Source organism: Dasypus novemcinctus, chromosome 15, assembly GCF_030445035.2.
Source record: "Dasypus novemcinctus isolate mDasNov1 chromosome 15, mDasNov1.1.hap2, whole genome shotgun sequence".
NCBI lineage: Eukaryota > Metazoa > Chordata > Mammalia > Cingulata > Dasypodidae > Dasypus > Dasypus novemcinctus.
In genome coordinates, this window is record NC_080687.1 from 33,605,529 (window position 1) to 33,620,964 (window position 15,436).

At 36.1% G+C, this 15,436-nt stretch overlaps 1 protein-coding gene across 9 annotated transcripts in view; it reads left to right on the forward strand.

Moving 5' to 3' along the window:
• The window catches only part of NALCN (sodium leak channel, non-selective), a 359,283-nt gene that overhangs the window by 212,668 nt on the left and 131,179 nt on the right, over positions 1–15,436 (forward strand). For 7 of the 9 annotated variants that reach the window (XM_004458403.4, XM_071208219.1, XM_071208217.1 and 4 more), the window contains 2 exons: positions 917–1,054; positions 15,028–15,102. In XM_004458403.4, coding sequence (XP_004458460.1) covers positions 917–1,054; positions 15,028–15,102 — 213 coding nt within the window. The remainder of the gene's footprint in view (positions 1–916; positions 1,055–15,027; positions 15,103–15,436) is intronic. The other 2 variants (XM_071208218.1, XM_071208223.1) reach the window with 1 other exon arrangement.

The following is a 15,436-nucleotide window of genomic DNA, read 5'->3' on the forward strand; positions in this document are numbered from 1 at the left end:
GAATTCAATTTACATTTTCATATTTCTGAAACCTATAAAGATGCTTTTAATTTGTCAATAGATTCCAATTGTCACCTTGCCCAAACGTCATCATAATTCTCATTAAGAAACACTTATTGACTACTAAACCATACAGGACACATGAATCAGAGATGCCTATATAATCAAATATTCAATTTAAAAATGTGAAAACTGAACTAATCAAAAAGAGTATGAGCCTTTTAGCTTGCCTGGCTTTTTTTGGAATGTTCTATATATTTGCTCTTGGTTTCCTTGAACATAAAAAGAAAATCATGAAAGATGTGTCTGTCTTTATTGAGATGCTTGGTATGGCAATAATATTTAGAAATATTCCTTTTTTAAAGTGTTACATGTTTTAATATGATAACAGAAATAGTTTGATAGATAAGTACTATAAAAACAAAATTAAGGTTATTACTCTCTTAAATGCCTAGACAAATGGAATTCACTATAAAAAAATAAGTTGCTCTTGGAGGCCCCAAAAAAAAAAAAATCACCAGAAAACAGCAATCTGTTCAAAATATTAAATAGCTTGCTTAAAGAAAAAAAAGAGAGAGAGAGATAAATAAGCAAAGATCCTGAATTTTTTCTAATTTGCTCAATAGTATTTACCATCTAGGCTAATTTTAACTCAGCGTCGTTATTTTAGTTTTCCAAACCAAATAGATATCGTTCTTTTAAGATCTTCATTCTTAGCTTTTTCCCATCCCTTGAATCAAGACTTGTTCATCCCCTGACCAAGCAGATAAAAATCAGTAATATGGAACTCAAAGTCCTTTCTGCACCAAAATAGCCACTACGAGGTATACGCTAACCTGGAAACACCATAGACTAATTTTAAATTGCATGTGGGCCTAAAGCTGGTGTTTAATTCATCGATTCTTTTCCTCTGTAGGCATTTATGTCCATGTTCCAGATCCTTACCCAGGAAGGATGGGTAGACGTAATGGACCAAACCCTAAATGCTGTGGGACATATGTGGGCACCTGTGGTTGCCATCTATTTCATTCTCTATCATCTCTTTGCCACTCTGGTGAGTTTAGCATTTACTTTCAATTATATCTTGGAATTCATAACAGAATGAGCATTAAAAGATATTTGGCCCATTGCCAATTTCAGAAGGAGAGCCCAGGACCAATGCATAGTAGTTGTGTTGGGTGACATGATCTCTAAGGCAGCTCCCATTCTAAATTGCTATGAATCAAAGAATGGCTTGAGGAAATAAATTTCAGATTTAAGTCTGAAGTTGCTCTCCATCAGTGTTTCAATGAGGGAACACAAAGCAAAACTGAACTGAAATCCCTCATTTGCATGTCAACTTAACCATCCCTAAGCATTCACACTCTGCATGATCTATGGATCAAACCAGAACTTCATTATTATTATTATTATTTTTTATCAAGTAGAGACACTCTTCAATTTCACAGCATCGTCTTCACAGCTGTAATTAAATTGAAGACAGAAGCTGGAGACCTCAGGGTGCAGTGAGTTAATTAGAAATCAGCACAGTGTTTTTTGTGCCATGTGCAACTGAAAGAAACACATGAGAGATATAGCTGCAAATATTACAAATATTGCAATAGCACAACAAAACTAAATGCCAAAATCCAGGAAAAATTAACTTCAGTGGCACAAGCACACTTTTCTCCTCAACATATTTCTATTAAAAAGAAAGAGAAAATTATGAAATGCAGCCTATGATGTAGTTAGGGATGCAATTTGCAGGTCTTTGTAATGCAAAATGTACATCTCCATATAGTAAATTTGCTCATATTTAAAAAGCAAACTCAAGCTCTAATATTAAAAGTTCCAAGGACCCAAAATGTAACCCTTTACAGGAACATATGAAATAAATGCAATTGCTGTTATTTATTGAGAAGCAAATGTTTTACATATTTTATTCCTAATATTCTCAACCAAATTGGGTAATATTCTCACATTACAGCCTATGAAATTGAGGCTCAAAGGAGTTAAGTAAGTTGCCCAATGACACACAGAGTGTAAATGTTAGAGCCAGAAGGTTCCCAGTGCTGTCTGTTCTCAAAGTCTGTAGTCTTTCAACTATTTATTGCTGCTCTCCTGGATAATGAAGTTTAAAAGTGCCACTGGAAATGCCTGCATCAAGTTGAACCTCTGTGAATCTCTAGAATAAAATAAATTACACATCATCTCTAGAATAAAATAAATTACACATCTCTCAGTTCTAAATATCTATCAATCAATGGACTAATTGAAAAGCTAGATTTAAGTTAGAGGTTGCATTTGCTAGAGACAAAGACTTCCAAAGCCCAGACATCCACCAAAAAGAGTATGCTCACACATTGCTATGTGGTGTAAAGTGATGGGTTCAAACAGTAGAATCACATAGAAAGAGTTTTATCATGTTTTATATGTGGTTGATTATAAAAATATTCACAAAAGGGAAGAACATTGGGCAGTGGGAATGTAGGACTGACTTCGAGAGCCAGACCTAGTTGTGTTGTTGCTTGCCACTGTTTGCAAGATGCGTAGCCTTGGGGCCTTTGCATCTTACCTTCCACGACCTTTAAGTCTGTGTCATTCATTTGTTTGTTCATTTTTCCACCCGTCCATTCATTCATTCATGCAGCTAATGTTTTTTATATACCTACCATGTGTTTAAGTTACTCCAAAACTATGAAATTGCTTGGAGACTATTGATTGTGGGTCAAATTCAGGACAGGTATTTTTAATACCATCAATATATAGCAATAATAGATCTAATGGTTTTTCTATTAAAACAATACAATTCATCTCTATTCTTACTGCAGATTTTTCACATTTAGATACAGGTTTGATTCTTAGTCAGAAAGTCCCAAAATATGAGATCTGGAAGAGAAAATGATGTAACCTAGGAGAGTATGTAGCAAAGTAATATTTTCTCTAATGCAATCTATAGGAGTTACTAATACCATTTTAAAAATATTAAAACTGTTATGTAGCCTTCTTGGGTAGTTTAAATCTTCATAATTGCACCAAAACACAGCAGTAGTTTTGGAAGCACCTCCATGGAGTCCTGCAGTTCACATTAGCCTTTAGGAATCCACAGAGCACAACTTGAAAACCCGTATCTAGTTCTACCTATTCATTCTACTGCTTTGAGATCTGCCCCAAGAAACCATAATATTTTTCAGTGTGATTTTCAAAAAACTGTTTTATTGCAACTGAAAATATTAAATAGTATGTTCTTTTATTCACATTTTTTTAAAAAACATAAAAAACTTAAGCAATTGAGCCTTGAACAGCCTACAAATAAATGAGACAGGGAAATATGTTATAGTACAAAAGTACAAACTTGGAGTCCAAAAATCTAGACTCTTGTTCTCGTTCTGCTCGTCACTATGTGACTTTGGAAGAATCAGGTAACCCCCATGATCTCTATGTTATATCTGAAAATAAGGATAATAATGCCCATCCCATCAAGTTTCCAAAATTGCCAGGTGCATATAAATTAAGCCTGTATTTTATGGTATTCAGAGGGTGATATAACCAGCACCAAAACTGAATTCCTTTAAGTTTAAATAAGATGATGTGTGCACTTACAGTTACATGTTAATAAGTGCTAAACTTTTATTATGTTAATTCTGATGTTTTATTTTATAGAAAAAGCATTATTGATCACTTTTAAGTATTATTTATACCCATTCCTAGACCAATTCTCCTCTGTCCCTTCTTTCCCTCCCTCACTACCTTCCTTTCCCCAGGCAACCGTTATTATAAATTCAAGTTAAATCTCAGTTTTAAATTCATCATTTCATTAAATTTAACATATTATCAATTTCAAGAACTCTTACATAACATGAAGAAAAAGAGACATAGGTATATTATGCATCCCAGTGTCAGAGTTGTTATAAATGTGAAGGGAAAAAAGTGCATCATAAAATCAATGAAATGCAGTCATTTCCCCCACATGTATGCATCCATAAAATGTAGTACTTTTAATTGAAGAGAATCCTTTAAATATTTTTCTATTATTAATTTTAAGTAAATATTAATTTTGTAGTTTAAGAAATATTCCCCCAGTCCTGAGGGTCATCCTGGGGAAGATGGGTGGTGTGTGCACTGTCTCTTCTTATTCTGTCTAAACTCCACACTGAGGCCAAATTATATTTTATCATTCATTGCCCTCCTGCCAAATAATTAGTAGCAGTCATTTTCAGAATAAATCCTATCAAATGCTACATAGATTCTGCGTTACTTTTTCACCAAAAATTGTTTTCTAGATCTTTTTTCTTAATACACATGAAACTAAGTCATTATAACTGTTATTTGGCATATCCCATGGCTTGAATATGCCATGTTTGTTTCTCTATTCCCATCCTGATGGATATTTAGGATGAATGTTCCCAATTTTTTACTCTTAACATGCTGCAACTAATACCTTCGTATTCAATGCTGTGTCCACCTGTGTGAGTTTCTCTAGTATATATGCCTGAAAGTAGAATCACTGGATTCTGGACACTGCCCTGTTTACTCTAGGGTGGAGGCTGCCAACTACGGTACAAACACCAAATCTAGACAAAAATTCATATTTGCATGGTCTGTGAGCTAAGAATGGTTTTTATGTTTTTAAATGGATACATATTAAATGTCTATGTAAGTACCCATATAATATCCTTGATTTTGCTTCTTGGCCCTCAAAACCTAAAATATTTACTCTCTGGACCTTTAAGAAAAAAAAAATGCAGACCTTTGCAATGTAGGAAAACTGCGCTAATTTACCCTCTCCCAAATGCAGTGGTTGACAATTTCTGTATCCTCACATTCTCACTTATACTTGATACTGTCAGACTTTGAGGATTTTGCCAATCATATGGGTGAATGATAGCATCACTTTGTTTTAACTTACATTGCCATAATTATTAACCAGGAAAACCTCTCCAGTTATTTCTTGGCCATTTTCTTCTTTGTGACTTGCCCTATAATATGCATTACCTAATTTTCTAAAAGCTCATTTGTCTTTTTAAATTCATTTTTAAGATTGGTGTATGTATTTTGATATTAATCACTTTTCTCCAAAATATGTCATATACAGCCTCTCCCAGAAAGTATTTTGTTATTCAAGTATGTCTGTGTTATCTTTTGCCATTATGTACTTTTTTTTTTTGCCATTATATTTTGTGTGGTCAAATTATCACTTTTTTATTCAGAGTCTATAGTTTTTCATATGCTTAAGAAATTCTTTCCCACCTCAAGGTAAAAAAATATTCCTTTCTTTTTATTGTTTTAAATTTTCACCTTTCACATTTAGATCTTTAACTCATTCCAACTTATTATTCATATATAATATAATCTAGGTGAAATACATTGTTTAAATAAATTTCAAATAAGTTTTTCTCAAGCAGATGTATATGAGAAATTTTAGCTCTGAGACCTTTATTTAGTTTCTTTTATGAATCTAAAACAGAAAGATCAACTATTCTGATTTTTTAAATTCATAAGTGATTTTAATTAAGTTTTAAATTACTTATTAATGATAAATTAAATTATCAACTCATTGAAAGAAAACACTATGTAACTAAGTTAAAACCGAGCAGGTCACTTCTGTGTTCTCCAAAAAGTTAAAGGTATTGAAGTCCCTTCCCTAGTTCCCTGCAGATTTTGGTTTAAACATTATCAGCAGCTATTTTTCTTTTTGTCTATAACTGAGACTGAAATCATTATACTGGACTCTAGTAAGTGAGCTCAATTTGATTCAGTAAAATTTACTAGCCTTCTATCACTATGCATAAGTCCTAGCGTAGATCCTGGCAAAAGAGGGAAAATGCTTAATCCCTGTTCTCTTAGAGCCCACAGCTAGTAAACACAAACAAAAACCTGTGATTCATGATGTGAATGATCAAAGAGACATGAGCACGTGCTGTCACTTGCTCTGTGATCAATTCTCACGTGGTAAACAACTGCTTGCCAGTCACTCCAGATGTACCCTGATGTGAAATATTAAAGAGTGTTGACAGTAAAATCGTTGGCAGTGGTTTGTGGACCAAAATGTTCAGAGGTGCACAGAGGTGTGAGGCCTGTGTCAAACATCACATGTGCTTTAGAATAGTTAAAATCTCCATTCCATAATCCTATTTTTGACTTGAATTTACCTTGAAGTAAGCATTTCCATTAAATTGTACATTGCTTTTTACAAAATATTATAAAGCGTTTAAATATACAAGCTCTGATTGTGTCTTTTATCCATTCTGACCAGTGGTAGCATACAATCTGGGGAGTTCCTGATTGAGTCTTCTCAGGGACTGGCATGTACTGATTGAGTGTTCTCAGGGACTGGCATGTACCAAGTAGCAAAACATGTTTTGCTGCAGCCTCTTCTGGAATAAAAAATTTTAAAAAAAAACAAACAAAAAAAAACACCAGCAGGCTCTTTCGTGTCTCCTGAGGGCACCAATTTGTCAGCCCACAATGAAAATCAAGCTTAAGTTTATTGTACATGAGTATTCAAAGCTATTATCTATTGTCCCTTTAAAATCTCTCTCTCTTCCACCAGGTAAATAGTTTGTATTTCTGACCTGACTGATGGCTGCCTGCTTGTAAAATTAGTCTGTTTCCCCTTTGCCAAGGATTTGGGAAAAAAGAATATATAAATCCTAACCAGTTGGCTGTATTTTTTTCCTCAGTGTTCTTCCCTTTATTATTGTTTCAAAGGAAAGCCCTGTGATGTGAATACTGAAAAGAGAAAATGTAATTAAGCGTTCATTGTGGATAGTCTTTTTGTTACCTTTGAAGTGCTTAAATTAACACAGCGATCTCTTGATTTTGCCTCTGTAGTGGCAGCTTTTTGAGAATAGTTATATTTTGCTGACACAAATGGCATTCCAAAGTGTAAATGAAATAACTTGATTTTATAGAATTCGTTTAAAAGTGCATCTGTGTTGAACATATCCCATTTTACATTGCTCTGATTACATTTGACTTTTTGTTGACCTTTATAAAAATTGAAATTGTCTCCAAACTACAAGCTGCAAGACAGCTTAGGATAGTGTGATTATAAATGGTAAAAAGGAAAGGAGGAAAAATGATTATGGTACGTTGACCACTTTCCTGCTGTGCTTCTTGTATGCCTGAAAATAATTTGAAAAACAGAAATTATTAATGAAGTTCACAGTAGAGAAAGAAAGAAGATTAAAGGTGACATTTAAACTAAAGGGCCATCTTTAAGCTATATAAAAGGAAAAGAAAATAGTAAAAGAATACACTTTGAGAAAACAAATGGAAAGAAAAGTAAAAGATACATAGGATGAGTGTAGGACTATATGCAGAGCTAGAATGATTGCAAAATTGGATATGCTGCTACAGAGAGAAATTCTCAAAACTAAGAAAATCCATTCTGAAGTGATAAGGCCACCCACTGGTAAAAATAAACCGCAGTCTGAATCACGCTAGCCCAAAAGCGAGTCTTAGGTAGAGAGGGTAAGAATCATGGTGTGTTGGACTGAATGGTTTCTGTCACAGCAGAATTGGAGGAAATAGTGATAAATGGAAACCCAAATGCTTCAGGAATTTATTGAGTTCTACTGAAATTTATTACGGTAAATGGAAACTTAACCACAGTGATTACCTAGGAAACCCTTAACTCCAGGAGAATCGGGGCTTTTTCAACGTGAGGAGTGGGAAGAGGGCAGGGAGGATTATGGAGAGAAGAGGGGTCATAGCGGATGGCACAATAAGTGATCACTGGCTGAGATATGGGATGCAGGAGCCACATTCATCTGGGAAATGATGCTTTTGAAATCCACTAAGCTGGAAGCTCAAAACCAATTGTCTTTTAGATGTCATTCATAAAAATTCTAAGAGGGAGACTGCTCAGGCTTCTGGTGACCTGTATATGACACTTTCTCACTGAATTCAGTCAGTACTAAAAAAAAAAAAAAATAGGGGGAATGGGCATTAAATTCTGAGAAAAGTTAAGAATTAGATATCTGCAATATCTTAATAGTCATTCCCTCATTTTCATTAAGTTAGCAATTCATAATGCATCAGTATTGATCATAAAATTAGGACATGAATGCAATACATTGGTTGTATCTTACGTGTAGAAGGGATACATATGTTGCATGTTAATATAACAGGAATCTATAGACCTGTTATGAATGTAAGTAGCTAATGCATGAAAAAATGGTTATGAATTTTTTTCTCTAAAGCATTGCACAAACTAAATATGTGTTGAAATATATGTGTTCTTCAACAAAGTTCAACAGGAAATGAGCAGATGTTTCATAAGCCTTTCTTCCCTGAAATTGCTTCATTAAATAAAAATGATACAATGCGCTGTGCCATATTATAAATTGAAATATTATATTAATCTAAATATCTAAAGAAATAAAGCAGAGTAGGTTGATTGCCTAATTTAAAACTCGCAGACTCTAAAGATGAAAGCACTTCGTATAAAAGATACAGCCCTTGTGATTTGATATGACAAGTACCTATAAAACTTCTGTATTATATCAATGAAATGTTCATGGAAATCTGTGGAACACATTTAATGGCTGAAGAAAATCTTTTGCAAACCCATGTGGCACTTATAGGAGGTAAACACTGACTGCATGCCAGACTCATAGGTTGATGTAATGGGTTCAGTTTCTTAATAGGCATTACCTCAGCTTCCTATAAAAACAAAACAAATTGAACCAAAACACTCAGAGAATTGATAAATGGTTTTTGCTTTCAGAATTAGGATTTGTCACCCACTCCCATGACTCTGAATTCCATTTATTGGTTTAATGGCTGACCTCCAAGCCTGCCTGCTCCCACAGTCCAATACTGTGCAACACTGTGTTTTGGTAGGGAAACAGTCTAGTTGATAATGTAAATTAAAAATGATGCAAATCGACTTGCCATCCTCTCTTCACTTCTACTTCTTGATCTCCGTGGTTATCGGCACCAAGAACTACAAAGGAATTCTCACAGCCTTACCATCAGCTGCAGACTAACCCAGCCTCTGCCTGCCTCTCCTCATCTACTTCCCTTCCAACAATCTTGCCAAGACATTACCTTCTCAAAGGGCCCTATACCTCAGGAACGCGATGGCAAAATGGGGACAGTGTGCCATGAGCTAAAAGTCCATGTCCCAGTATAGTGTCAGGAGGAAACTCAAGTTGCACACACACGTTTTACCTGTCGTTTCTGGTTTTGCCATCCCATTGTCATGTTGATAAGACAGTGAAGCCTAAGCGCTGAGTGAGTGAACTTGGGCTTAATGACCATTGAAATCAAACTTCACACTTTCTCTTATATTATTCTTTAACATGTTGTCAAAGACCCCTACCAACCATTTGTTCTCAATTCTGTAAGTTTGGAGCTTGCTTCTGGAAAGTCCCTTCAGCCTTTTTCCTAGCAAAACCAAAAGCTCTTTCTTGATTCTTGACTTTTCTCATCTACCATGAAAAAGAGAAAGTGGAGATAGCATCCCATTTCTTCTCTGTCTTTCCTCTGAGAAGAATTTATAAAATGGTACTGGTTTTCTACAAATAAAGTAAGAAAATATTATATATTTATACATATATTTACGTGTATATGTGTATATATATATAAAATTATAAAATAAGCTTTGTCAAACTGCACTTAGCACTGTCTCTAGTTACTGTTTCAATGAGCCAGTTTAAAAAGGCTCCATTACCTGCATAAAAACAGAATATTTGAAAGGAAAGGTCTAACTGAGACAAAATTATGTCATCACTACACTGTTACATTCTTCCTCTCATGTCTCTGGATTTCCCTCCATGGCCGTTGGCCAGCCTGCCAACCCTGCCTGTCTTTCCAGCCTCCCCCAGCATCCTCCTTGATAGCCATGTTCTGCCCACACTCCACTACTCAGCAGGCCCCAATGTCTTTGCTCATACAATGTGGAATGCCTTTCTCACTACTGTCTTGCTGTCAAAATTGTCCTTTGCCTTGGTATCATATTATCACAGACTTGCAATCTTCATCGGTGCTCACAATCGAAATATATACCATTCAGAAGATATACCCTGACCCATTTCCCTACTTCAAATCTCTAAAATCTTAATGCCCAAATGGTACAGAACTAAATTTGTCACACCATCATTGGGTTTAGTTTCCGTCAATTTTCACATTTGGGCAGCCATTCTCCCAACCCTTTCTCCAATTTACCTTCACTTTCCTACTTTCTCTGGGTAAATGGGAATATTTTCGTGGATAGGGCATGGAGGCAGCATATGAGCTTGGAGAGAAAGGAAGAATGTTTGGATGGTAGATGGCCCTCCACACACAGGACCAGTAGGAGTATTGCTAAAAAAACCCTGGAACTGTTCTGAGATCCAAGACTTGGCTGGCCCCACTTCCTCTCTGGAACTTGAAGGAAATAGCCTCAATGGATAAGGGACAGTGTAGGCACAGTTGCGTTGCTTCCTGGGGGAGAGAAAGCCTGAAGATGCCTCAAGAACAAGCTACTAGTGCCTACCCAGAATGGCAGAACTTCCAAGTTTTCCTGACAGTTGAGAGCTAATGTATCTGCTATAAGACCAATAACCAAGACCAGATGCAGGACATGGTGAATTGAATGATGGTCAAATGATAATCCCCTCAACTTCTGAACATGACCTTATTTGGAAAAAGAATCTTTGCAGATATAATTAAGTTAAGGATATCTAGATAAGATCATCCTGAATTATCTAGATATCCTTAAGACAAGTGCTGAAGACAAAGCAGAGATAGAAAAGGAGAAAAAATAGGGAGGAGGAGAAGGTCATGTGAAGACAGAGACAGAGATTGGAGTTATGTGGCCATCAGCCAAGGAGCAGAACCTCTGGAGGCAGAGCTCTAGAAGCTGTAGGAAGCATGGAAGGACTCTCCCCTAAAATATTTGGAGGATGCTCAGCCCTGCTAGCACCTGAATTTCAGACTTCTGGCCTCCAGAAGTGTGGGACAATACATTTCTGTTGTTTGAAACCACCAAGTTTATGGTAATTTATTATGGCAGCCCTAGGAAAACTAATACTGAGGGTATCGCTGCAAAATAGACTTCTTAGCAGGGCTATTGGGACTGAGGTGGTGACCCATGCAGTGGAGAGAAAGCCCGGAGACCCCAAAACAGGCACCATCACAGCCCTGTGTGGAATGAAGGACATGGTACATGGACCATGGTCGACCAGACACTGGATGACATGGACATCCTGGAAATTAGATCACCCTTAAAAGAAAAAGTAACTCAGGTTTCCATGACCAAACTGAATGAATATAGCAAGTTGACATTTTGGAATATCAAAAGAAATGGAGGGCTTCTGAGCTAACTCAAATTCATTTGTAGAGAAATCAAGAGTTCTACCTAAGTTTATGTCTATATATTTTCATATAGACTTTATTTTAGTTTGTTAAAAGCTGCTGCAAGTAATGTACCAGAAATGGATTGGCTCTTATAATGGAAATTGGTTAGGTTAAAAGCTTATGTTTCTGAAGCTGTGAGAATGTTTACATCAAGGCGTCATCAGAGCCACAGTCTCACCAAAGGTCGGCTGTGGGAAGTCAGGCATGTGGCTCATCTCCCCTCTCCCCCAGGCCTCTCTCTTAGCCTCCTGGGGCCTCTTTCTGTGCCTCTGTGCTCTGCTGACTTCTGCCCCCGGCCTCTAGGACCTCTCTTAGCACTCTCAGGTTTCTCTGTCTCTGCCGTTTTTTTCTGTGTATCTCTGTATGTTTCTCTCATTTACAAAGGACTCCAGCAAGAGGACCGAGACCCACCCTGGGTCACGCCTCACTGAAGTGATCCAATCAAAGTCCCCCCAACAGAATCCCATCCAGTCAAAGACCCCACACCCACAGGAATGGATTAACTTTAAGAACATCATCTTTTCTGGGACCCACAAGAAGCTTCCCAGACTCTCACAGACTCTCCTACACATCAGTGTTGTTGGGGAGGAGTAAAGGAGAAAATGAGCTATTATTATTGTATCCATGATAGTTTCCAAGTTAGGGCACTTAAACGCAGAGGGGGCTCATGGCTGCCACGTAGCTCATAACTGGCAGAGTCTGTGGGCTAACCTTGTCTTCTGGCTCCAAGCACAGTGCTCTTTCTAGCAACCTGTGAACTTAATTTGACTGTGAATTCCATCCATACTCACAATATTCCATTCATATTGTCAGAGCAATATTCTCTTCATATTCCTGACCAGACAGGGCCTGACACATTGATGGAGCCCAATCAACTGGCTTGTCACATGTAATTGAATAGCTTCACATCACTGTCCTTAGAGGCTACCATCAGTCTGGTGTTGGGGAAATTATTAAAAATACCTCTTGCCAGCCCAGAAAACCTCTCCACAGAGGTAGAAAAAAAAAAAAAAAAACAGCTTTATTATTGAATAAGTGTTAACCAGACTGTAGTGCACATCCCAGGCAATCCACTAGAAAGATTGTCAAGACAAAACAAAATTTCACCCTTTATTAGAGTCATACTCATACAACTTATTACCCACATGTTCTCAAGATAAACAATAACTGATTCTCAAGTAAGAGGACTTGGCAGCACCATTTTTTAAATATATTTCATCCTCAATTCAGCTGGTAATTGAGGTAGCCATTGGTGTTAGCTAATTGCCTTTAGATGAAGGGAAAAATACAGCTTCTTATAACTATGACAAAAAGGTAATTCTACACCTTGAAGCCAGGTGCCTAAGTTAAACTCCCATCCTTCCACCAAAATGGGAGAAATAGGGAGGTAGGGACACTATCTTCCTTGAGGTTTACATTTCAGAAAGGACTCCTAGGCCCTTAAAAAAATTCTTGGGTGGTAAAACTAATGAGAACCTTACTTAGCTTTTAAAAAGATTCACTTACCTCTCTAAGAGACAAAGAGAGAGCTTAAAATTATGAGTTTTCTAAAGGAAGTGCTGTAAAAAAGAGAGATAGGGGTAAGTCTCCTTCTCTTTGTTCAACAGAGAAAATCATTTTCTTTCTTTTCAGCTTTGTATTTTCCCTTACACTGGGGAGATAGGACAGATCAGTTAAATTAGGATACAAAGCAATGCCTGATGAAGTATCCTATGAGTAATAGAAAAAAAGTGATGTAAAATAGCTTATACTGTCAGGAGGAGAACTTCAGGTGGCATCTCTGAATTTGGGGTGAGGATGCAGGGAAGGTGGATTTTCCTCTGAAAATACCTTTTATCATCAAGACCCCTGGAAGGGAACTAAACTTGATGTGTCTCTGAAGTATCCGGTATAGAATATTGTCCAGAGTGCAGTAAGACTGTGTATAGATGCTTATGGTTTGGCAGACATAGAAATCTCAGTAAAAACTTCTGTACCTTCTTTTAGTGATGGTAGGATCACAGAGGAAGTGGCTATTAAAGAGGGGAGTTAGCCCTTGTTCTAAACCAGGAGTATCCTGTCACAATTACATAATGTTTGAAGGCTTTTTTCCCCCTTGTTACATACTCATTAAACTTGGAAAAGAACTAGCCATTAACTTCTGCATAACAATCTCTTTGGTACTTAAAAGTCATTGCTAAATTGCCTTACTTTTCTCACCTTCATGCTTTATGGCCTAATATTAACAAATGGAAATGTGGAAAGGAAAGTTGAAAGGAAGAATATAAAGTAGAAATGAAAATGATTATCAGATGAATGTGGGATTTCCTAGAATTCAAATTTGAAAAAAATTGAAATTAAACTGTTTTTTTAAAAATTCTACTTCCTTGCTGTTTTCTTTCTTTTAACTTATTTACCCATTCCAAAAGAAGTATATCCCCCCCCCCTTTTTTTTTTTTTTAATTTGGGAGACATCATGAAATAGAAAGAGGAGAAATTCCATTGTTCCACTCCAGGGTGGCACTATAAACATTCCTGAATTTCTTCTTTGCAGCATTTTTTCTGTTTTTTATTTTTTGTACATAGTTACCCTTGTACAATAGATAGGTAGGTAGGTAGATAGATAGATAGATAGATAGATAGATAGATAGATAGATAGATAGATAGATAGATAGATAGATAGATGATAGAAAATATTGGAATTTAAGCATTTTTCAATACTGTTAAAATTGATGCTTGCATTACCATAGTTATCTGTTGCTATGTAACAAACTGTCCCACAACTTAAGAGCTCACAATAATAACTGTTTATTCTCTTACATAGTTTCTTTGGGTCAGGAATCTGTGTGGTTCTGCTTAGAGTGTCTCATAAGATTACGGTCATGATTGTTTGGGACTTCAGTCACCTGAAGACTTTACTGTGTCTGTAGTACTTACTTCCAAGACCGGTACTCTCACATGACTGTTGGCGGGAGACTTCATTTCCTTGATGGCTGTTGACAGGAGGCCTCAGTTCATCCTTACATGGGCCTCTCCATAGGGCTGCCTGTGTGTCCAAATGACACAGCAACTGACTTGCACCACTGCAGGTGATCCAAAGATATAGCCTAACCTTATAAACCACACACCATCATTTTCGTCACTTACTGGTTTAACCGGCCCCATTTGGTGTATTCACAAGGGCATGAATACTAGAAGGTAGGGAATCTCTGGGTTCCATTTTGGAGTCCAGCTGTACCAGTTGTAATTTTTAATGGCTGCATGAATTCATAATATATATCTCTATAATTGTGTTAACTATTTACACTAGGTTGTATATTTATATTATTTCCAATATTTCATTTTTATAAATAACACTCTAATAGGTATCTTTGTATATTAAGCTTTTCATCAAAACTTCGAATTGGTTTCTTAGCATTCAGTCTCAGTGGAATTGTTGAGTCAGGAAAAAACTTTGTTTCCTTAATTTCCTTTTTAATTAGTCTTCATAAATCAAATTTATATTTTATATTGTCTGTTTCACTTAACCTATTCATTTCCTTTAATGTATTTGTAATAAACACGTTAAAATGCATAGGTAAGGATGAACAACTGCATGTTTGTTTTTTATTTAATGCATTCTAGATACAGTATATCTTAGGTAAAAATCGAGCATATGCATATAATATTTTAACACTTATGGCGTGTGGGTTTTTTCATTGTTGTTTAACCATTTTGTAGATCCTCCTGAGTTTGTTTGTTGCTGTTATTTTGGACAACTTAGAACTTGATGAAGATCTAAAGAAGCTTAAACAAGTAAGTAATGAATGGAGGATTTCTTTTTGATCTGCATTTTATAAATAAGGGCAAATTATATGCTTACAGATAACATTAAGGTAGCTTAAACTTGCAAGTAAAAAAATATAATTTAATAAATTAAGGCAGTTCCGAGTAGGCAGTTTTCTTTTTGCTTTAGCTTTTTTCCAATATCAAAAAAGGAAATTTTTATTGCTCTATAATTATCCTGGGAATAGTTTTATATTTTTTATTTAGAGAAAGAATAAGATGGACATAGTATAGTAAATTGGCTTTGGAGGCTATTGCTCTTCTGCCATTAAATGAAGGTTATTTGGAAATGAAATGCCTTAAG